This window comes from Protopterus annectens, chromosome 2.part2 (assembly GCF_019279795.1).
Source record: "Protopterus annectens isolate FY-2018-M chromosome 2.part2, PAN1.0, whole genome shotgun sequence".
Lineage (NCBI taxonomy): Eukaryota > Metazoa > Chordata > Ceratodontiformes > Protopteridae > Protopterus > Protopterus annectens.
The window spans coordinates 901,690,914-901,715,159 of record NC_056730.1 but is presented as its reverse complement, the minus strand read 5'-3'; the positions used below and the strand labels follow the sequence as shown (position 1 = coordinate 901,715,159).

The 24,246-nt window shown below is 43.5% G+C and overlaps 1 protein-coding gene across 3 annotated transcripts in view; it reads right to left on the bottom strand.

Annotated features, from left to right (window-relative positions):
- Nucleotides 1–24,246, bottom strand: part of LOC122795841 (spindle assembly abnormal protein 6 homolog) — a 1,219,651-nt gene that overhangs the window by 490,737 nt on the left and 704,668 nt on the right. For all 3 annotated transcript variants that reach the window (XM_044064218.1, XM_044064220.1, XM_044064219.1), the window contains exon 7: nt 14,360–14,479. In XM_044064218.1, coding sequence (XP_043920153.1) covers nt 14,360–14,479 — 120 coding nt within the window. The remainder of the gene's footprint in view (nt 1–14,359; nt 14,480–24,246) is intronic.

Genomic DNA, 24,246 nt, shown 5'->3' with positions numbered 1-24,246 from the left:
ATTCCAGCTGAATGTCCCTCACTGGTACCCATGATTAGGACTGAGACTATGATCCCTAACCCACAGAAGGGGCATCAAAAATACCAAGGAGCTGTGGTGAGACCAAAGGGCAGGGATCTGAATTGAAAGTGACTGGCTCCCAAGCCAGCCGTGAAGGTGTCTTCTGGATCAATTGTCTATTTTTATTAGATAGTACGCATCTTGGAGATCTATCAAACACATCCAATCATCCTTCCTCAAAAGAGGGAGAAGGGACTGAATTGTGACAATTTGGAACTTGGAGTGTTTGACAAATTCATTTAAATGGCTTATGTGCACTATGGGCCTGAGATTCCCAGTCTTATTTGGCATCAAAAAGAAGTCTGAATTAATTCAGAATCCTTGTCGGTCTGGAGGGACCTCTTGGATGACGCTCTACTCTTTTTTTCAGCAGCATTTCCATCTCTGAGGCCACTTTCTTCCTGTGATGGGGTGGTACCTTGGGAATTTTCATGGGTGAATGGGTGGGAAAAGACAATGTAATAACCTCTGGTAATTATTCTCTGCACCCAGATACCTTTAGTGATGGACATCCAGGTTTCCAGGTGCAGAGACAGGTGCCTCCCAACTGCCTCCAGAGTGCAGCAGTCAGGCAACTGTTCAGGAGCACTGGAAAAGCCTCTTTGTAAAAGGGCCTCTGGAGCCTTTGTTTTGCAGACCCCCCTGCCACATTGTTGACATCTTCCATTTCAATTTCCCCCTTTGCCATGGGGAATCTATCTCCATAGGAGTCCTGAGGGAACCCTTGGGATTTCCAAAACCAGATCTTTCTACCCTATTTCAGGTTTCTTGAGAAGAAAAATGCATCCCTATGACAGATAGGGTTTTCTCATCCTGTTCACTCCTAGAGAGCATCTCTAACTTTGGGTCCCAAATAAGGTAGATCCACGAAAGTGTGCATTGATGAAGGATGTCTTCTTATCAGGCTCCACAAAGGTGCAGAGATGCATTCAGGTGTGCCTCCTAATGGTAATGCCTGAACCTGCCACTCTTGGAGCACCCTCCATAGCATGTGAAATAAGATGCATAGAGACTTTTGACAGGGACTGGAAGGGGGCCAGATGCAAACAGACTGTCTTTTTATCCTCCAGCTACATGGAGCCTGAGAGGGATTTAGTAAGATCTTTCATCAAATCCCTATGAATTTTTGTGATATGTGCCAGGTAATTCTGCAATTGCAGAGCAAAGGTCACTGAAGTAAAAATTTGCTTCCTAAATCTGTCCAATTCCCTAGACTCTCTACTAGGGGGGTGGACAGAGAGACTTTCCTAAGCACGTTCCTTTTTGATGGCTATGACAACCACCATGGCATCAACTGGGGGACCCCTGCTCCAATGGGCACTGCCTGGTGCAACTAAGTATATGTTTGGCTTTCTAGGAATGGGTTCTGTTGTACCTGGATCCTTCCAAGCCCAATAGGAAATGAGGTCCACCATTTCACCCAATGGGGGTACCACCCAGGAAGGAGCTGAGCCAGTTAAACCATCAAGAAAAAGCAACTCCTCCTGAGAAGAGGCTTTGGAAGACCAACCACTTTTCTGTCTCAGAAGTTTGAGAATTTCTTTGAATAAGACATCCTCAAAGGGTGACCCGGGGGACCCCTCCCCTTCACCAAAGTCAGTGTATTCTGTTAAAGACTCCTGTGGGGAATCAATGCACCTCTTCTTGTACTTACAATTTTGGGGAACTTCCTTGTAGGGATGATCCGAGGAGGACCCAGAAGTGTGTGTGTGTGTGTGTGTGTGTGTGTGTGTGTGAAGTCCTGTAAAAGGGCTGTCTCATTGCTAGAACAGACTGGCTGCCCTGATGGGACAGAATGATCAGACTCAGGACCCAGGACAGACAGTTGTGGAGGGGGGGAGACCGAGGAGCTAAGGACATCTTATCTCCTGCCATGCTGAGAGCCTTCTCCATTGCCTCAAAGGAAGAAGCTGATGGTGAGCCAAGAATCATTCCAGTAGAAACTAAAGCATCCTGCCTGGAGAAGTCCATAACCCTACCTTGATGCAGAAGTTGGTACCGAGTTAGTGCCGAGCTAACACTTAGGCCCAGACGGGAAGGGACATCTCCAAAACCCTCAGAGTAAAACCCCTACCCCAGATCAAATGCAGAAGCTACAGCTCTGAGATCCCTCTGTCTCTGACAAAGTCGGAGCCAGATGGATCAGAGAAAGTGTCACCGAGTCGACTAAGGCTACGTTTTCTAATCCAACCTAAACAATCCTGGGATTCTTTGGTCCAGCACCTCCAAAGCTGAGGGATAGATCAGAATAGGAGTCAGTAACAGTGTCTGAGATGGTCCAAAGCTCATGGGTCCAATAGGAGATGAAACCTAGGAGTACTCTCAACTGAATCTGAGTTCTGAGAAATTTTCTCATCATCCTGTCCACATCTACTTTGAACAGGCTCCTGTCTCCTATTAAACCTGAAGGACAAGGAGACAGGTGGAGGCCTTGACTTTTTATATGAAGTCTCTTCTTCAAAAAAAAGAAAGAAAAGAAAAGAAAAAGAAAGGCATGTAGTCTGGATAAGACTGGCTCCAGAGAGAATAGAGGATGTTGCAGGGATGGTGACTTAGGAGCTGAAGTTTCTGGAGCCAAAGGAGTGGACAGATCAGAGGTCCTGGAAATTTTTGCTGAAAACACTGAAGCTAGAACTGAGTGAAAAGAGAGGTTAGGGAAGTGCATCCTCGACTCCCATTGGTTTATTTCTAGCCTTATCTCTTTTCACCTTGAGGTTTCTTTGTTGGTTTCTGAGTGGATGGGTAAGCGCCAGACACTGAAGAACAGGAAGGCAACAGACTCTTAAGAACTAATTTGTTTCTCCATTCAACCAAGGCTCTGTGGCTGAAGCCTGAACAAATTTTGCACTCCACCTCAAGATGTGCAGCCCCAAGACAGAACACACACTAGGAGAGGGCACCCAAATTTGGTATCTTGTGCCAACAAGACAAGCATGTTTTTGAAACTGGTAGGTTTGTCAGACATAATAAAGGATAATTACCGATCCTAAAATCAGCAAGAAAAATTACCTAGAAACACACGAGAGAGAAAAATGTAGTTAAACAGAAATACCAACAGTGGTAATAAGAAAACTTCAGACAAGGGAAGGGAAATACCAACAATGGCAGAGTAAACTACTAGAAAAAGTTAGTGGAAGAAAGAAGGGGGAAAAGGCATCAGGCCTGGAAAGTAAAGAGAAGCAAACCTACAGTATACAAAATAAAAGATACAAAATTCTCTAAGACAACAAAACAAGTTTAGTTTATAACTGAGGAGGATAGGAGAAGCAGAAAAAGGGGTTAAAAACCCAGAGAGAGAAACCAAGTCAACAAAAGTGAGGTGCTTCTCTCCAAAAATACTTGGGCAACATCAGCCATGTTTGACCTCTACATTAGCAAATGAGATCTGAGGTAATTTTGGTCCTGGGAGAGGATTATGGTTAAAAGGAGGAGCTTTTGCTACAGATCCAGTCTGAGAAGTGGCCAAAAATGGATTAGAGGTCAGATCTAAAATCCAAATGTTGAGGAACTGATGAAAAAGATATCAGATCTGATGTTATTTGCCTGCAAAGAGTGGAAAAGACTGTCTGCCAGCTTAGGACATTGTCTGGGGTGGAAACATATTCAAGCATTTTCCTCAGAAAGTAGGATCTTTAGGGTCCATCCCCTTTCTTTTTTGGGTCTCCCTGACATTTGTTTTCTTAAATTGCTGCGTTGTAGATTTCTGTTGACCAGGTTTGAAAGGTTTCCAAAAGAATGGCCCAAGGTTGGAAGGATAGCATCTCCTCTAGTATCCACATAGAAGAAAAAAAGAGTAATTTAACCAACTGCATTAATTTTCCTCTTTCCTCTTAACTTTTAAGTATCTCAGCCAAAGGATTTCTCAAAAAGCAAATTTTTCACCAAAGTGGCATTTAAAATCTGGGCCTTAGCACCCTTCAGGAAAAGTCTACAATTTAACCACAGCATTTCTGTGCATCACTGTTCAGGCTCTGAATATAGCATCCACTGTATTCTATGCACATTTTATTGAATGACTGGCAACCTGGGAGGCAAACTGACCATATCTGTTAAATTGATTTTTCTGTCAGTAGCAGGAAGGCTAACAGTAGATTGCTAGTGTTTTGCCATATGTCCTCTCACAGTAATTTGTTCTGAAAGCTAACATGGAAGAAGCATACACCTTCTTTCCATACCGGTCAAATGCCTTGTTGTCTTTTTCATAAGGGATATGATTAAAAGAAGCAAGGGGTTTGACCTATTTTTTTCTGTCCACAGAAATCTAAGCCAGGGCACCAAAGGGGTTTCTGAAAATAAACGTTATGAGACACTTATAACATTTCTCTGGTTTTCTTGGTGCGGGGGTTGTGAATCAGGAGCAGAAGCACTGAAAGCATCCATCAAAGCTCCAAGAAAATAAACTGATCATGACATAGTGGGCCAGATTCATTAACACCTACGCTAAGTGTACACAATCTGCATTCAAGAACATCCCTATCACATTTTGTGTTTTCTAGACACTCAAAGATTACATTAAGTGTACATGTAAGTCTACACTTTGTGGTAACTTTATGAATCCCCCTTGATATTTAAGGTTGCAAGAAAAAAAAAGTATGCTATGCTTATGTTGTCTGTTCTCTCAGAACGGTGTACACTTAGTGAAGGCATTCACGAATCCCAGAAAATATCTTTTTTGAGCCTTGGAGAGTTTCCTTCCCTCCCTCTTAAAGAACTATGTTATCAGAGAAAGAGATTTCTTCATTTGGAGAATCTGAGGACAAGGTATCCTTACATTCAGATTCATACGGAATGGGAGACAAAAGCTGTGAAACACAGTCCAGCCCCTTCTTCTACAGGTTCAGAGATTTCCTCCATAGAAGGAGGACAGCTCTTCCTTTTTACATAGACAGACACTGGAGTGGAAGACTGTAAAGACTGTGCTACTTCCCTGGGCAAATCTGTCCCAGTCTTCCTGACAGCTCTTCTGTCTGGACAGTGTAGAAGGGGAAGACAAATTCTTAGTATTCTGAGACTTTTTTCTTTTGGGTTTCTAGTCTGAATATTTTAAAGGAAGAATCACCAATGACCCCGGCATTTCAACCCTTACCAGGATTTAAGGAACTGCTCCCTCACCTTCAGTAACAATGAAGTGCATTTCTCTCTTCTTGTCTATGGGTGCCTGAAGTCTGATGTGACAGGATGTGCAATGTTCTTGGGTCTTTATGGCTTCTCATGGAGACTCCACACAGAGAACAACTGTATCAGATTGATGGTCCAATAGCTGTGAAACTAGTACAATGGCTCTATCTGTCCCATAATGCTGAAAAGAGATGAATGAGTCTCTTCAAAAAACTCTTGAAATTTCTCTTTTTCTTTACTTGGGAGAGGATCTGTGATGAGCCAGAAACTATATTCACAAGTGTCAAAACCTTCAGACATCAGTTTGTCAAGAAAGTGTCAGGGAACGAATTGTTTCAGGTGTAAAGGATAAACAAATATTACAAGACTCAACATTGTGATTCTCCCCCAAACAGAAAATGCAGGCCATGTGGGTTATCCTTATAAGTTACTGGCCTTATACACACAGATTTCCCTTTCCTGACAGATATATGGCAATGGTTGATGTACATTTTTACAGAAAAAGGAAGGTCCCCAACTGGGTACTTGTCTGCCTCCCCTCCAAAAAAAACTTTAAACAAATGTAGACTGCTGATACTGAACCCAATAAGATGACATGTCTGACTAAGCATAAAAATGGCAACGAAGTTTTGATTTTCAGAAAACGTATGTCACTCTTAAATAAGCATGCTCATGTACTTTAGCAAATGGAGAAGTGCATACAGAAGGTGCCCAAAAGATTTAGTAGCCTTTCCAGACATCTGACATCCTTGGCAGGTTACATCCCATATGGTTAAATACTAATGTAACAGTGACCTAATGAACATAAGAAATAAAATTAAATAAGACATTTCTCCAGTACCAAGTACTTAGTCCTCTAGCAGATGAACAGTATGTAAAACAGCTAAACAACTGCATGTTTAAAGAAATAAAAGCCATATGATGGGGAAATAACTGTATTCTAGAGAACTGAAACAAGGCAACAAAGTATATGCACAAATAAGGGAAGAATTGTTTAACATGTGCACGATCAGATCCAAAATAAAGCAATAAAAATGAGAGCTGGTCAAAAAGGAGGTGAAAATGTGTTGAATAAGGTTGTGGAGATGGCAGAAATTCAGCAAAGTGGCAAAAAAATGACAATATACAGAAAATGCTGAAACAGCTGATAAAAACAGGAATCAAAATATGAAAATTAGAAGTTATGTACCTACCATAACGTTCCATGTTAGTCGTCTTCTCTCGCCTTCTTTCTTGCTGGACGGGTTCGGAGCCGATCCTTGGCTCTGACTCGGCACTTGCTTAGCTTGAGAACTCCTTTTACCAGCTCGAGGCAACCCTATATCCCATGATGCAAGGCGGAACTACCTCAGATCTCGTTTGGTAGCTAACCTACCCTGCTAAGGACTAACCTAACATATATTAGGAAACCCAAGCTCATAATAAAGGAGTCCTCTAATGAAGGCTCAGGAGGAAACAACCTGATAAGAGGAACTCTTCAAGATCTGTCCAGGCCAGGGGGAAGGAGGGAGGGACGCAAGAAAGAAGGCGAGAGAAGACAACTAACATGGAACGTTATGGTAGGTACATAACTTCTAAATGTTAAGTTGTCAATCTCGCCTTCATTCTTGCTGGACGGGACCGTGTCCCTAGCATCTGTATCCCGGGTGGCTCAATGGAACAGACTCTTGAGAACTGTGGAACCAAAACTGGCCCTGTCTCTGGAGGCCAAATCTAACTTGTAATGAGAGACAAAGGTACGAGGAGTGGCCCAAGTAGCTGCTGCACAAATGGTATCAATGGGTAGTCTTATCCTGAAAGGCTGCAGAAGTGGATAGACTCCTGGTTGAGTGTGCTTTCGGTTTAGAAGGTAGTTGCTTGCCTCAGTGAATACACATAAGAAATGGTGGAAGACAACCATCTGGATAAGGTCACTTTAGACACTGGGAGACCTTTCCTGTTTTCTGCATAGGAGACAAATAATTGGTCCGATTTCCTGAATTGTTTCGTTCTATGCAAATAGTACCTGAGCTGACGATGGACATCCAAAAAATGAAGCTTTTGTTCAGCTCTGTCAGAATAATTTGGGAGAAAGACTGGTAGATCGATGGATTGATTAATATTGGTTTGAGAAACAACTTTGGGGAGAAAGGACGGGTTCGTTCTTAAGGATACCCTGTCCTTGTGAAAAACCAAGTAAGGAGAACGGATGCAGAGAGCTTGAATCTCGGAAACCCTTCTTGCTGAAGTGACAGCCAGTAAAAATATAGTTTTCCAGGTCAATAATTTCAATGAACATGAAGCAGACAGTTCGAAGGGTGGTAACATTAAGGATGCCAACATTAAATTTAGATCCCATTGTGGAGGAGGATGTTTTATTGGCAGCTTTAGGAGAAACACTCCTCTCAGAAAGGCCTTGCATAGTCTATGAGACATAATGTTATGATCTTGCAAGCCAACATGATACTTGGAAATAGCAGCCAGTTGAACTTTAACTGTAGATGAAGAAGATCCTGACTGAAAAACTTCAGCCAGGAAATCTAAAACAGAATGCACAGGAGCAGTAAAGGGATCAATATTTTTGGAATTTGCCCAAATGGAAAAACGTCGCCACTTGCTAGCATAAACGGTTCTGGTGGACGACTTTAAAGAAGCCACTAAGATATCTCTGACCGGATCAGAGATCATAGGAAGCCTGGCTAGGGAAGGAAGTGGAGCAACCAAGCAGTGAGGTTGAGAGAATGAATGGCCCGGTGCTGTTGACCCGACTGGTGGATCAAGAGATCCGGAACTGGGTCCAGATGCCAGGGCTGCACCAGGAGGTGATGATGCAGAGACAGAAACCAAATTTGTCGAGGCCAGTAAGGGGCAATGAGAATCAACTTGGCCCTCAAAACGGTGGCTTTCTAAATGACTTGTGGAATCAAGGGAAAAGGAGGAAAAGCGTACAGAAGTCCCCGGGGCCAATCCTGGGTTAGAGAGTCTCTCAGGGGTTGGCCTGGTAGGGGAAAGAGTGTGAAGAAATCGGGGCACTTCTTGTTTTGGGGTGTAGCAAAAAGATTGCAACAAGATGTGCCCCACTTCAGAAAAATCTGGCCACTACAGATTGATTGAGAGATCACTCGTGAGGCATGAGAATGGATCTGCTCAGCCTGTCCGCCAAGAGGTTGGACCTGCCGGGGATGTGCGCTGCTATCAGAAACCGATGAGAGGAGATTGCCCATTGCCAAAGTCTGAGAGCTTCTCGACACAACGGATAGGACCTGGTCCCGCCCTGCTTGTTGATGTACCAGACCACGGACATGTTGTCCGTTTGTACTGCAATAGTCCCCGCGGGAAGAAAGTCGTTGAGGGCTTGCAACGTTAAAAGCACCGCTCTCATCTCCAGGACATTTATGTGCAGATGGTATTCTATGGGTTGCCATGTCCCGTGGACCATCCTGCCCTGATAATGCCCGCCCCCACCCGATCAGAGAGGCATCCATAGTAACTGTGGCAACTGGAGGAGGGGGAACAAAAGGTCGGCCCTGATGAAGAAGAGGGGAAGATATCCACCAGTTCAGATGAGTTCTGCACAATTGTGTGACTAAGATTTCGTGCCTCATCGGAAGACTGTGGAACGACCACTGAGTGAATAACATCCACTGCAGAAGACGCATGTGGAAGCGAGCCAGTGGTAGAAGAACAATGGCCGCAGCCATAAGACCTAGAACCTTTAGTATCAACCTGGCTTTGACCTTGCTGCTCTGCAATAGAATCCGAACGAATTTTTGGATGTCCAGAATTCTTTGATCTGTTAGTCTGGCTAACATTTTGACGGTGCTTAATTCTGCGCCTATAAAGGTGATAGATTGGCAAGGCCGCAGAGAAGATTTTTCGAAATTCACTGAAATTCCTAAACTCCTGCAAAGCTACAGAGTGTAGTCTCTGGTCTGAAGAAGCTGACACCTGGTGGTGGCGGAGAGGAGCCAGTCGTCTAAATAAGGAAACACCTGGAATCCTTGACGTCTCAGATGAGCTGTGACTACTGCCATGCATTTGGTAAACACTCTGGGGGCTGAAGTGAGGCCAAAGGGCAGGGCTCTGAATTGGTAATGACTGTTCCCTAGCCAAAAGCGGAGAAACCTTCTGGAGCGCCTGTGAATCTTTATGTGATAGTACGCGTCCTGAAGGTCTATAGAGCACATCCAGTTGTCCTTGCCCAGAAAGGGCAGAATGGACTGAAGCGTGACCATCCAGAATCTTGCCTTCTTGACAAATCTGTTTAGACTGCTCAGGTCTAATATTGGTCTCCAATCTCCCGCCCTTTTGGGGACCAAAAAGAATCTCGAGTAGATGCCGGATCCTACTTGGTCTGCCGGAACAGTCTGGACGGCTCTTTTTTCTAGGAGTTTTGAATCCTCCTGTTCTGCCAAATCCCTTTGACCGGGTGAGATGTCTGGAAGGGATTGTTGAGGTACGGGATACCTTTCGAAGGGGATTTTGTAACCCTCGGATATGATCGACTGTACCCACATATCTTGTGAAAGGGAATGCCAGGCTACTGGGTACAGCGAAATCCTTCCCCCGACTGCCTCCAAGGGTGGACAGTCGGGCAGCACCTCAGGGGTGCTGAAAGGGCTTCTCAGGAAGAGACTCCCTGTTGCCCTGGTTCTGAGGACCCCCCCCCCGCCTCTAGGGTGGCGTCTATTATTGTTACTCCCTCTGCCTCTGGGAGTAAACTGACCACGTGTGTCCGGTGTAGCTCCTTGGGCTTTGCGGAACCACATCTTCCCTCCCTTCTGACCCTTGGGATAGGGTCTAGAAGGGGTGGAAAAATGGACTCCAACGGCAGAATGAGTTTTACCGTCCTGCTCACACCTGGTCAAGGTTTCCTTCACCTGAGGTCCGAACAAAGCCGAACCGTCAAAGGGGGTATTGGTGAAGGACGCCTTAAAGGGGTCCGCAAAATTACAAAGCCGCATCCAGGCTTGACGTCTAAGAGCCACTCCTGTGCCTGCGTCCCTGCTCGCTCCATCGGCTGCATAGGATATGAGCCGCATGGAGGAGTTGGATAAGGAATTTAGGATTGCTAGCTGTGAGGCAATCTTTTCTTGAGCCCCAGCAGCAGAAGGATCCTGGACCACTTCACCTAGTTCCTTGAGAATATCTCTTTGAAGCCTGGTGAAGTGACAAAGGTAGTTCAGCGAACGCATAGTAAAGGTCGCTGAAGAAAACATCCGCTTTCCATACCTGTCCATGGTCCTAGAATCTTTGTTAGGAGGATGGACAGGTACTGAAGGATCTACCAGTTCCTTCTTAGTGGCCGCCGCCACCGCCATAGCATCCACAGAGACGCCCTTGGAAAGAAACTGCTTGTCCGTAGGGGCCGTAATAAATTTGGATTGTCTCCTGGGGACAGGTTCCACAGAATCTGGAGCTGCCCACGCCTTCCGAGCCACTACCTGCATAAGTGGGTCGAAAGGCGGAGACACCCAGGAGGTGGAGGGTCGGGATCCAAAAGCCTCCAGGTATACCGACTCATCCTCGGAGGGGTCAATGGAGGGCCAATTCCCCCTCTGTTTGAGGAGCTCAAAGATGTCTGAAAAGGAGACATCCTCAGAGGGGGATCGTGGGGAACCCTCCAACTCATCTAAGTCGGTATCAGATGTAGTAGACTCAGGGGAGTCTGTGTGTTTCCTCTTACACGTCCTCTTCCGAGGGGGTTCACTTGTAGGATCAGGAGAAACCTCGGAAGAGGAAGATATTCCCAATGGGGAAACCTGGGGCGATGGATCCCTGGGCCTGAGAGCAACAGGCTGGCAAGAGGCGTCTACAGGCACCGAAGAGGGAGGAGCTAGAGGGATGGACCGTTGACCTGGCTCAGGTGCCAGGACACTCCTCATCACCTCAAAGGCTCCCCTCCCCGGGAGACCGGAATATTCCCGTTCCGAGGAAATAGGAATTCCCGGCTCCACTGAGAGAGAAGGCTCCGAGGCTGATGTCGGTGCCGAGCTTACCAAAGCCGAAGCCCCGAGAGGGAGAGCGGGATCGGATAAGGGTCCGATGCCACTAGCCCCCTCGGAGCCGACAAGGGAAACTCGACGACCGGATCCCTCCAAGGAAGGTCTCAAGGAGGAGATCGGAGCTGAAGACGACGGAGCCGAAAAAGGATGTATCGGTTCCGGCGCCGACACAGTCGCTGTCCCGAGAAGCTCCGGCTCCGAACTCTGGTGGAGAGTCGGAGGAGGAAGTTCAAGGGGTGAAGCAATAGCCTAAGTCTGCTGAGATGGGCTATGGAGCATTTGGGCCAGTGCCTGCAACTTTAACAGCCTGCTTACCACCCTCTCTAAATCGTGGTCAGACAGCCTGGAAGATCTCGAAGATCGGCTCCGATGACTCCGCTCCGACAAAAGAGGAGACCCCGGAGCCGAGTGGATAGATTCCAAAGACGAGGACCGAGATCTCTTCTTGGATGAAGTCATCGGAGCCGACGTCCTATGGGTTCCAGATGGAGCCGAAGGCTTCTCAGCTCCGATACTGGATACTGTGTCGGCTCCAGCCGGAGCCAAGGCAACAGCAGATTGGGTGTCGGAACCGATCGGCACCGACCCTAGCTGAAAAGAAGAAAGATCGGCTCCGGCCGGAGCCGATCTCGACTCCGGAGTCGGAGCCACCGGGGAAGGCTTAGAAGCTGTAGCCTGACCCTTAGATGGCTTGGAAGGCTTACTGGACCCAGGTTTAGTGGGTGAACCTTCCGGCTTTAGTAAGCCACGGAGGATTAACTTATTCCTCCTTTCCTGCAGGACTCGCTGGCTAAAAGAGTGACACAAAGCACAGGAGTCCTGCAGGTGTAAAGGCCCCAGGCAGTAAACACAAGAAGTGTGACCGTCTGTCAGAGACATTTTCTGACAGCACGAGTCACACTTCTTGAAGCCCGAGACCTTTACCGCCTTAGACATAGCCTAAGAAAAGAGTAACAATATACTCACAAACACACCCCAAAACAGTCACACAAATTAATCCCGCAACACAGACACACAGATAGGGATTAATAAGGGAGGCCTAGGCCTAACTGAAAACTTTCTATAAAGTAACAATATTTTTAAAACTATAAGGGGAATAGGGTGAATGTATGGACACTATACACTAAAAATAGGAAAAAGGGGAAGATAAACCCTGACTAAGCTGTTTGAAAAACTCAAACTTACCTCAGCTGGCAAAAAAGGAGACCTCTTCGCAAAGCGGCAAACGAGATCTGAGGTAGTTCCGCCTTGCATCATGGGATATCGGGTTGCCTCGAGCTGGTAAAAGGAGTTCTCAAGCTAAGCAAGTGCCGAGTCGGAGCCGAGGATCGGCTCCGAACCCGTCCAGCAAGAATGAAGGCGAGATTGACAACTTAACATATGTTCTTAACAGCAAAAATGACAAGTAAATGCTCTCCTGTGTGCAAACATTTCTTCAATGTGCACATTCTGCAATAGAAACTGGCAGTGAATACAGCCAACACTTAAATTAAAGAGTCTTCTTTCGGATTTTCCCTATTAGGGGTCGCCACAGCGGATCACATGTCTGCTCATGATTGGCTGTGGAGTTTTTTTTACAGTGTCGAGTTGCCAGCCCAACCTTCCACAGAAAGCACACACACGCACTCACACCTAGGGCCAATTTAGAGTGTCCAATCCACTTACAGCATGTCTTTGGGATGTGGGAGGAAACCGGAGCACCCGGAGGAAACCCACGCGACCACAGGGAGGACATGCAGACTCCGCACAGAAGACATCCCAGTCGAGGATCGATACAGGGAACCTTTTGCTGTGAGGCGACAACACTAACTGCTGCACCACCATGGCCGCCCACTTTCTGGGGTACAAATTCAGAAGTATAATGTAAAAAGATGTGAAGAACACTATAGTGAGTGCAGACAACAGTTGAAGCTTTAGAGAGAAGGGAATAGTCTTAACTCATTAACAGCTTTGTGGTGTGGAATGTTACACCTCTAGCTGCCTGCACACATCCTTCCATTCCAGAAATGTTTTAGAAAAATTTACTTAAGAAGCATAAGATAAATTAAGGTAAATATTTTATGAACAATACAAACCATTAAGATTGCATAAATAGCAATTTTATCAGTAAGGGAGTATTCTCTACAGTGAAAATCGACAGTGCATTCATACATAATCTTTCCATAAACATTATAATGCACACAAACCCAGAATTACATTTTTTGCTAAACATTCACAAATAAAATGTCCTTTCTGGGAAATTGTACAGCCTAGACATACATTGCTAGAACATTTTTATTCACAAAACTTAAGCTTTCATATGACAACAAGAAATTCCTCTCAGAGTGTAAGTTTAATAAAATATTTACAGAAATATGAAAACATATGCTTAACTGCATAATTAGCATTATAAATAACACTGATTATTTCTCAAGATGAGCAACGTAGTTCAAATATCAAGGATGGCTTTCTTCAACAATACCTAAAAGTTATACCTGATGTCATGTGATAGGTCATAAGTAATTTTTTTTTAAATATTAAGTACAGAACGGAAATATTGTTTGTTTTCTTAATTACTGGCAAACAATCCTGCAATGTAAATGGACACTGATGATTAACTTTCCCATCTCCCACCACGACATTTCACACCACATAGCTCAACACTATACATTCTCTTTTAGTTATTAAAATATGAACATAAATATGACATGAATAATAAGTAACAACTACTACTACTGCAGGACATCCTAGATTAACAATCTTGGTGTCATTCTTTTCTAATACTGGCCATTACTAACAAGCAAGTCATTTAGATAAAAAACAACACCCTAAAAAGGTCACTATGAGTGTTAACTGGAAGGATACAAAAAGGTGATATAAGTGTGAATGAGTTCAACTATTTTTGGGGTTTGACAAAGTTGAGTTCCTGGAATGTGGATAAAGTCTACAAGAGTAAAACAAAATCTTATCACAGTTATTTTGTATTCAGAGTACTAAATATGGTGAAACTAGTTCTTGTGTTGCATGGTTTTAAAAGCTGCAGTACTGTTTATGCAATTCTTTTTCATGGAATAATGTAATAATCAACATTTTTAATAGTACTAACTCAAAATGGTAAGCAATTAGATAAATATAATACTGAAAGTATAAAAAGCAGATTTAACATCCCATCATCCAACTGTTCAGCTTTACAAACGAGAAAGAATATTTCAACTTACCTGATGTGCTTTCTCCCTCTCTACAGCAATCTCTTGTGTATGTCTTGTGGTCAGCAATGATGACTGAGATGTCCATTCATTCCGTAACCTGTCCAGCTCTTTACTTTTTTCTGCTAAAGTCTGGAGAGAAGGGAAAAAAAGTATTATTCCCAATGTAGCAGTTCTGCTGTAGTGGAGACAGTTCAGTATGACAGAATGTAAAAACTGAGAACAAAATACTAATCAGAGACAAAAATCAACATTTACACAGTTTGCAAATGTCATTTAAGTGTTGCAGTAAGAAGAGACTTCCTATTGGGATGAGCAGAGCAGCAAACGTGCTGGGTTCTTCTGACACAATGTTTTATTACTTGTTAAATTGTCAGGTGCCGGTTTTCCTGCTTGTCTGTAGAACCCACTGTTTGTTAGCTTGTGATCTATATTCAGGGGAGAGAAAAGGAAAAATAGCTGCACAATATCCACATCAAAAAAGGAACTTATGGAAACCATGATTACAAACCCTCAACAATTTTCTCCCGATATGCAAGAGGAGGCTACTCTGCAAATAATAATGGCTGAACTGGCTAAATTAGTTAGACTTTCAGACTTAAGTGATCAAAATGCATTGCAATTGAAGGGGCCTTACAGGAAAGAAGGAGGAATCTTGGTGAAGATTAACATTGACTGGGGAGGTAGACTACAGGAAATGCAGTAAAAATGTAGAGATTTAGAGGACTGAGTATGTAGAAAAACTCTACCTTACTGAGATTCTTGGAGCAACTTGAGGATTCTGACTGCACTGACTTTATGCCATGTAAAATTGAGGAACGGACAGGGATAATGAGTCAGGATCTGTCAAATGAACAGGCACAAAGAATTTATTTACCTAGGACAGGTGGAGAACTTTCCCAAAGGATGACTCTGGTATGCTTTAACATTTTTTGTTATGAAGGAAAAATTAAGTTTGACCATGCAGTCCCCAGGTAAAGTCTGTAAATTGGGAACATCAATGGTATTATGTAGCAATTATTATTGTGAAGACACGAGGAGGCAGACAACAGCTTTTTTGCTGGCAATTGGATTTGCCTGACAACACTAGATAAGGTTCTGTTTGCTATGTTTGCATGTCTTTAAAATACTTCTACAAGAGGGAGCAGTTAGTTTCCCATACAGCAATGAGGACCTTAAGCTCCAAAAACAATTGGCCTCTGATCCTTCTCAAAGAATCTTCTGCAGTCGAGCCATGGTCCTATGGCTCCCCCCTTCAACTGCTGCAGTGGTACAGAGGCAAGTTAAAGCACTGAAACTCTTCCCTCCTTTCCAGTCGAGGAACAAAAAATAAAAAACGAGCAAAAAATTATCTTTGCCTGTACATTCTCAAACCAATGTCTCTATGCTGGATTTAACATGCCTGTTGTAAGAATTTATTTGTGTGTGTGTACCACATTATGCTGAATTCATTGCTTAACCGATAATATTAGGGGCTGCATAGAAGGCCCTATAACTTATCTTGTTCAGTATAATGATGCGCCATTGTACCCCAGGGACATTCAGAAAGAATGTTTTGTATTTTGTGTTTAAGCATGTTAGCTTTGGGTGTTGTAAACCACAGTATCTTGTAGGGATCAGGTAGAAACAGGATGCAGAGCGAGGGTAAAACTTCAAACACTTTAACATAAAATAATAAAATCAAACAATCAAACAACATAACATGAACAGATAAGCGCTTTCACACTTTACATGGTGCTTCCTCATATCCTTAAAACTGTGAAAAAAACATTTCCATAATCAACAACCAAACAGATCACATCATAAAATATCACGTCATATAATACTAAATCTAAATAAATGCAAAACAAATGAATAGCTGTCTCAGTAAGGAATTTGATCAAGTTGAATAGATTAGTACAGTCAGCCAATAGCAAACGTATCAAGAAGCTAGACTGCCTATCAAAAAGAGCAAAATTAGCATGAACTTAACACTAATACAATTGGGTAGCTCATATAGCAAAGGCAAAATAATAGCCCATCAAATCCACAAAGGGAGTAAACTCAAAAAGAACCAATAGCAAAAAAAAAAAAAAAAAAAAAATACAGATATCTTTAAAGTCTGTTCGCTGCCCTAAAAAGGGGCATAGTTTAAAGTATAGTTAAGAATGTGAAAACAAACTTCTATCACTACATCGCAAATAAAATCATATAAAAATGACTGCAGCTAATAACCTATCACGTCCAAAGAGGGTATGGCCACAAATAAATAGTTGGCGAAAAGCCAACAGGAAAAAACAAAGACAGAGTATGAGCTCTACTACCTGTCTAAAAAGAGGATGTGATTTAAGGTGTGGTTTAAGGGATACAGTTTTATTCAACCTGTAACCTTTATCAGCTTGCAATAGTAAAATGCACCTCAATTCAAACTGTTCTGTCTTATTTACTAACTCCCCCAATCTCAGGTCATTATTACAAATTCGCAAAACCAAAATCCACAAAAGAACGAGAAGGCCCATACTTCACAGTATGTTTAGCCAAGTAATTCCTCATATTACACATCTTTGTCTCAAAAATGCTCACAAACCCACTCTTTCAGAGTGGTTCATTTTCCCTACATAAAAACAATGGCAAATTATACATCTAGCTAAATAGACGAGATAGGTAGTGAAGCAATCACCATAAAAAGAAAACCTATAAATTCTTCCTGTAGACGGCTGCTTAAATAAATTCACATTCACATCTACATATTTACAATTACGGCAAGCCTGACAGGAACAGGGCTCTTTCCTATCAGACTGCAGCACAACATTCCTGCCATATCTCTTACAACATAATAAACCATTTAGGGATTTCCCATTTGTAAATGTGAACTTTGCTTCATCCCAAAAAATAGCCCTTAAATTATCATCTGCCTTCAATATATTCCATTTTTTTAAAAAACATCACAGATAGCTTTAGTATAGGTATCCCAACCCTAAAATGATCAGCTGCTACTGCACTGCTCTCTATTGAGGGTTGCACTGTGGAAAAGTAGGGTTCAGCTCAACCATTCCTATTTATAGTCTCCAATGTTAAAGACTGGTCAACCTCAGTCCCAGAATAACCTCTAGATCTAAGGTCAGGTTTGAAACTGGACAACTGCTTGACAAACTTTACCTCCTCACAGACTAACCTAGAAATCCTCATCCCTTGGCTTTTAATTGTATTCTTACAGCTATATCTGGAATGCATACTATTCCTATGTAAAATGTGATTCCTTCTACAAGGTTTTTTATATAGATTCAAGGAAAAAAGAAGTTATGCACTTACCATAATGTTCATGCGAGTTGTTCATCTCGCCTTCATTCTTTACTGATGGGTTCGGTGCCAATCCCTTGGCTCCGATACAGCCAATTGCAAAGCTCGAGGTCTTCAAATAGCTCAAGGTCAAGTCCATATCCCATGATGCACCTGTGAATTACCTCAGATCTTGTTTGCTGCATATACTAATACCATATGTCATTCTACATTCCTAAAGAAATGGACGAGAAGGTTTGAGTAACCAGGATGGAACCAGCATCTCGGTCATCTATCAGCCCAGGAGGAGGCAGGAGGGAGGGATGTAAAAATGAAGGCAAGATGAACAACTCATATGGAACGTTATGGTAAGTACATAACTTCTTTATGTGAAGTTGTTCAATCTCGCCATTCATTCTTTACTGATGGGTAGCGTCCCAAGCACCATCAATCTAGGGTGGCTCACAGGAGTATATTTCTCAGGACCATGGATCCAAAGGAGGCCTTGTCACTGGAGGCCTTGTCAACTTTGTAATTAGTGATAAAAGTATGAGGTTTTGACCAAGTGGCTGCTGCACAAACTTTATCAATAGGAAGTCTGGCAGAAAAGGCAGATGATGTTGAAACTGCTCTGGTTGGGCGAGCTTTAATCTTGTGCTGCAAAGGTATATTGGCAGCTGAATAGGCAAAGGTGATACAATCAGATAACCATTTAGACAGAGTAGTTTTAGCCACTGGTGTCCCTTTCCTGGAATCTGAAAATGAAACAAAAAGCTGGTCTGATTTCCTAAAATCTTTTGTTCTATCCAAACAGAATCTGAGCTGTCTGTGAACATTTAGTTTGTGCAGCATATACTCTAAATTGTTAGAATGATTGTTGAAGAAAACTAGCAAATCAATAACTTGGTTTAGATTGGTTTCAGTGTAAACTTTGGGCAAGAATGAGGGATTTGTTCTAAGTGATACTCTGTTAGGGTGAAATATCAAATAGGGAGGCTTGATGGATAAAGCCTGAAGCGCTGACACTCTGTGGGCAGAAGTAATAGCCACCAGAAAGATGGTTTTCCGAGACAAAAATCTGAGATCACAAGATGAAGCTGGCTCAAATGGCAGGAGAATTATACATGAAAGCATAAAATTTAGACTCCATGGAGAGTAGGGAAACTTCACAGGAGGTCTCATATGAAAAGTCCCTTTGAGAAATGCTTTGGATAACTTGTGAGACATAATATTCAAACCTTCAAATCCAGGATGAAAATTAGAAATAGCAGCCAATTGTACCCAAACTGTTGCTGCTGCAGCTCCTTCACTGAAAATCGTAGTCAAGAATTCTAAAATCGAAGCCATAGGGGCTTGGTAAGGATCAATATTATTTTTTGAGGTCCATATAGAAAATTTCTTCCATTTGCTAACATATAGCTTTCTGGTAGAAGATTTGTGAGTGGACAAAAGGATCTGTTTTGTCAGATTGGAAAGGTTATGGAACCTGGCTATGATGGAAACTGGAGCAGCCAAGCCATCGGCTTCAGGGACTGCAGAGAAGGATGAAGGTCTGGGTGTGTCAGAAAACCTGGAACTGGGTCCAGGATCCAAGGATTCTCCAAAAGAAGAGATCAAAGGAAGGGGAACCAAATCTGACTAGGCCAATGAGGGGCTATAAGAATGATGGTCCTTCACAGGGATTTTGCTTTTTGTAGAACCTTGGGTATCAACGGGATTGGTTCAAATCCATAGAGGAGACCTGGAGGCCAATCATGCAAGAGTGCGTCCCTTGGGGCGTCTCCCGGAGGAGGAATGAGGGCAAAGTAACTTCTGCATTTCGTGTTTATGTGTCTGACAAAAAGGTCGCAGCAAGGCTGGCCCCACCTGCGGAATATACTGTCTACAATTTCTTTCTTGAGGGACCACTCATGGGGCAACAAGATTGCCCTGCTCAGTTTGTCTGCTATCACATTGGATCTCCCTGGGATGTGCACTGCCAACAAAAAGCGCTGGGTGGAAACAGCTCACTGCCAAACTCTGAGAGCCTCTTGACAAAGGGGAGAAGACCTGGTTCCTCCTTGTTTGTTCAAGTACCAGACCCGACATGTTGTCTGTCTGAATTGCAATCGTACCCAGAGGGAGAGAGTCCTGAAAAGCCAAAAGTACTGCTCTCATCTCCAGGACACTGATATACAGCTGTGCCTCTTGATTGGTCCATGTGCCTTGGGCAGTCTTTCCCTGAAAATGCCCCCACCCACCCTACCAGGGCTGCGTCCGTGGTCACTGTGGCCGCTGGACGAGGTAGCACAAATGGGCATCCTATCGTGACATGAAGTGAGGTCAACCACCACTGAAGGTCCTTCTTGCAAGAATTTGTGACTATGGCATGATTCATGGTGACCTCTTGGTAAGACCACTGAGTGAACACAATAGCCACTGAAGTACTCTCATGTGCATACAAGCAAGTGGAATGGCTAGAATTGCTGCTACTATCATGCCTAATACTTACAGAACTTCTGATACTGGTGCTTTGTCCTTTGATATCAGGATGCTGACATGTTGACGCAGAAGAGAGACTCTTTCTATTGGAAGCCTTAGAGTGGTGGTAGTGGTGTCCAATTCTGACCCAATAAAAACGATATGCTGCGATGACGACAAGGCAGATTTTTCTGAGTTGACTGTAATACCCCAATGATTTCAGAGTGACAGAGTGGACTCCTTGGCCTGAATGAGTTGATGCCTGGTGGTGGTGGTAAAGAATCAATTGTTTAGGCACGGAAACACCTGGAATCCTAGACGTCTCAGGTGAGCCATCACCACTGCCATGCATTTGGTGAATATTCTGGGGGCTGTAGTGAGACCAAAGGGCAGGGCTCAAAACTGATAGTGATTGGTTCCCAGTCAGAAGCCCAGGTGATCCCTGGATGGTCAGACCATTTTTATGTGGTAGTACGCATCCTTGGTATCGACTGAGCACATCCAATTGTCTTTCCCTAAAAAAGGAAGTATAGACTTAAGCGTGACCATCCGAAACTTCTCTTTCTTTATGTATTGGTTCAGTCTGCTGAGGTCCAATATGGGTCTCCAGTTCACCATCTTCTTTGGAACCAAAAAGAATCTTGAGTAAGTTCTGGATCCTGTCTGGTCTGCTGAGGCTGGTTGGATGACTTTTTCTTAGCAACGTTTGGACCACTAATGTTGCTTGATCCCTGTAACTGGGTATAACGTCTGGGATTCATCTTGTGGTTGGAGGGGGTGTGGCGAAGTATACTCTAGAAATGATACTTTGTACCCAGCTGTCTTTTGTTATACTGACCCAGGCATCTGGGTACAAAGATAAGTGACCCCCGACTGCTTCCAGAGCAAGACAGTCGGGCCTCCTCTCAGGAACGCTGGTAGGGTGTCCCAAAGAAGTGATCTCTGTCACCATGGTGCTGCGGATCCCCCTCTGCCGTGAGGGCGGCATCTTCCATTATTACCCCCTCCTCTGCCCCTGGAGGGGGGTTCACCACATGTGTCCTGAAAGGCTCCTCTGGCTTTTCGGAACCACATTTTTCCTCCTCTTTGACCTTTAGGGTATGGTCGGGTAGGGATGGAAAAATGGACCCTGATGGCAGACAGTCTTTCCGTCCTGTTCACACCTGGTTAAGGTTTCCTTCACTTTAGGCCCGAAAAGGGACGAGCCATCAATGGGAGTGTTCATGAAGGAAGACTTGAAAGGTTCCGTGAAGGAACACAAGCGTATTCAGGAATGTCTCCTAAGAACAATTCCTGTACCCGCTGCCCTACACGTTCAATCAGCTGCATAAGATATGAGGAGCATGGACGAGTTGATGATAGAATTTAGGGTAGAAAGCTGCCGCAGCTACTGTATCCTGAAGAGCATCTCCCAGCTCCTTAAGGAGATCTCTTTGCAACCTAGTAAAATGGGTTAAGTAGTTCAGCGAATGGAGAGCAAAGGTCGCTGAACTTAACATGCACCTCCCATATCTATCCATAATCCTGGATTCTCTGTTAGGAGGATGGATAGATGAAGAAGTCTTAGACATTTCCTTCTTGGTGGCCACCGCCACCACCATGGCATCAACCAGAACACCTTTAGTTAAAAATTTTTTGTCAACTGGGACTGAAATAAATTTATTAGGCCTCCTGGGGACAGGCTCCATAGAATCCGGAGACCCCCACGCCCTTCATGCGACCAGCTGCATCAGCTCATTGAAGGGCGGAGTCACCCAAGAGGTGGAGGGCTGAGACCCGAAAGCCTTCAGGAGAACGGACTCATCTTCAGTAGGGCTTTTGGACTGCCGGTCACCCCTCTGCCTAAGGATCTCATATCTCAATGAATGAGTTATCTTCAAAGGGTGATCGTGGGGACCTTTCTGACTCATCTAAGTCAGTATCCGATGTAAGAGACTCCTGCGGGGGAGTCTAGGTGCTTCCTCTTGCACAATCTTTTCCTGGAAACCTCATCAGTGGGGGCCTCTGGTGAGGTCTCGGAAGAGCAGGGGCCACCTACTGGGGCTTCCTGAGGCTCTGGGTCTCTACACTTGGTCAGGACATGTGATGGAGAAGCAGACACAGGCACTTTTGGGGGGAGGAGGAGGGCAGACCCAAGGTTGAGGATGTCTTGGGAGACATGACTCTCCTCATGGCATTGAATGCACCTCTGCTCCGATGTGAGAGAGCCGATGGATTCAAAGAAACCATCGACACCCCTGGCACTGGGACAGTGGGCTCCAAGCTCGAGGAAGGAGCCGAGCTCATCCGAGCCGCGGCCCCGAGAGGCAAAGTTGGAACTGACAAGGTTCGGCTGTCCTCCCCGGACCCGACCAGAGAGTGTTGGCTCCTAGAGTCCTCGATTGGCACCGAGAACGTCAGAGTACACGGAGCCGAAGACACTGGAGCAGGCGTCGGCTCAGAGGGTTCCATTAACATCAGGTCTGCCTCCTCCGGCTCAGAAAGAAAGACCAGCATGGCTCGGAGGAGGAATAGTAATAGTCCTTGCAATGGTCTTTGGCTCCGAAGCCATTTGGGTCAAAGCCGCTAACATTTTGGCTAATGCCGGTGCCGACAACAGCTTCTGTACCACTTGACCCAAGTCCAGATCTGACAGGCTGATAGATGATCGAGACTATCTTACCGAAGGTGGTACCAACTGGAGAATAGGACTCTTCAGAGACCAGTTCCAAGACAGGGGACTGGCTCCGAAAGGAACAGACTGTTTGCTCCGAAGGCAGTGGAGCTGAAGTTGATGACTATCGGAGTCAGAACTCTTGGAAAACTTTGAAGACCGACTAGAACCATCCTGGTCACTCAAAGCTTCCTGAAAGGAAGTCTTCAACAAGCCTCTATCGATTTCCCGCTTCCTTTCCTGCAGGACCCTAGAGGAGAAGGAATGACAAATGGCAACTGTCTTGCAAATGCAGAGCCCCTAGACAATAAACACAGTTGACATGACTGTCTGTAACTGACATTCTCTGGCCACACTTAGGGCACTTTTTGGACCCAGACTTGGGGTGCTTGTCTTGATCCGCCATAATAAAGTTAGAGATATTTACTGCCATACAAAAAGCAACTGTACATTTTCTCCAAATAGAACGGATAGCAGGTAAGCCTTAATAAAAACAGGCTAAAACACAAACACACAATATGTGAAGTCACACAAAGCAGTGTGGCAACTCAGACTAAATGCAACGAACCCACCTGCCTTAAATGATGCTATCAGCATCAGTAGTTTATTAAAACTTAGACGAGCGAAACTATAACCATAATTAATATCTTATGGAACAATGAATAATATAGTTGCTCATAGGTTGACCATTTGGAAATTCATCTACAAAAGGATGTCACAGGTTGAATGTAAGAAGTTGCAAATATTTGTATGTTTTCAACAAGCTTTTGTATAAAAGACACACTATTACATCATAACACACGCACATGGGTATAAATTAATAATTTATTAATTAAAACCCCATTCTTTAGACATTTTTTAGGTACTGGTTACACAACAGTAGACTTAGCACACAAGTTTAATATTTATTATATTTATTATATTTACTGATATTTATTATATATTAACTGGAAATAATATATATATATTAAACGATGTATTTTTATTTATATTTATTTTTATATTTATTGATATTTTATTGGCACTGAGTGCATAAAGGAATTTTTTAAGGTTCATTTTAATTGTATATTTTTATATGCACAGTTCTTAGAAGGTTTCATTTTAAAAAAAACTAAAACAAAAAAACACAGTTGTCACACCACTCTGATTTCATTGTTTATTTGTCCATGTTATTTATAATATTTAAAATATTTAAACTAAGAAAGTTTTTTTCAATGACTTTAGAATGTACTGATAGTATTTAACATTATAAGATAGTATTCACAGCTCTTGTCAGACAACATCTACGCATTTGTATTTTAACATGTTTTTATTTGTTTGCTTGAAATCAAAAGTATTGTGCACAACCATGCTTCCATCTCAACAAAGTATATTTTACATCTTGGTGTTGGTTAAAGCATTTCAATCAACTTAATTCAATTAATTTAATTGAATTAATGTAATTGTTTAATTGAAACAATCAGCACTGAAAGCCTCTATTTAAATGAACTTGGTTACCCTGCTGTTTCATCTTGAAAGAGCCTGACAT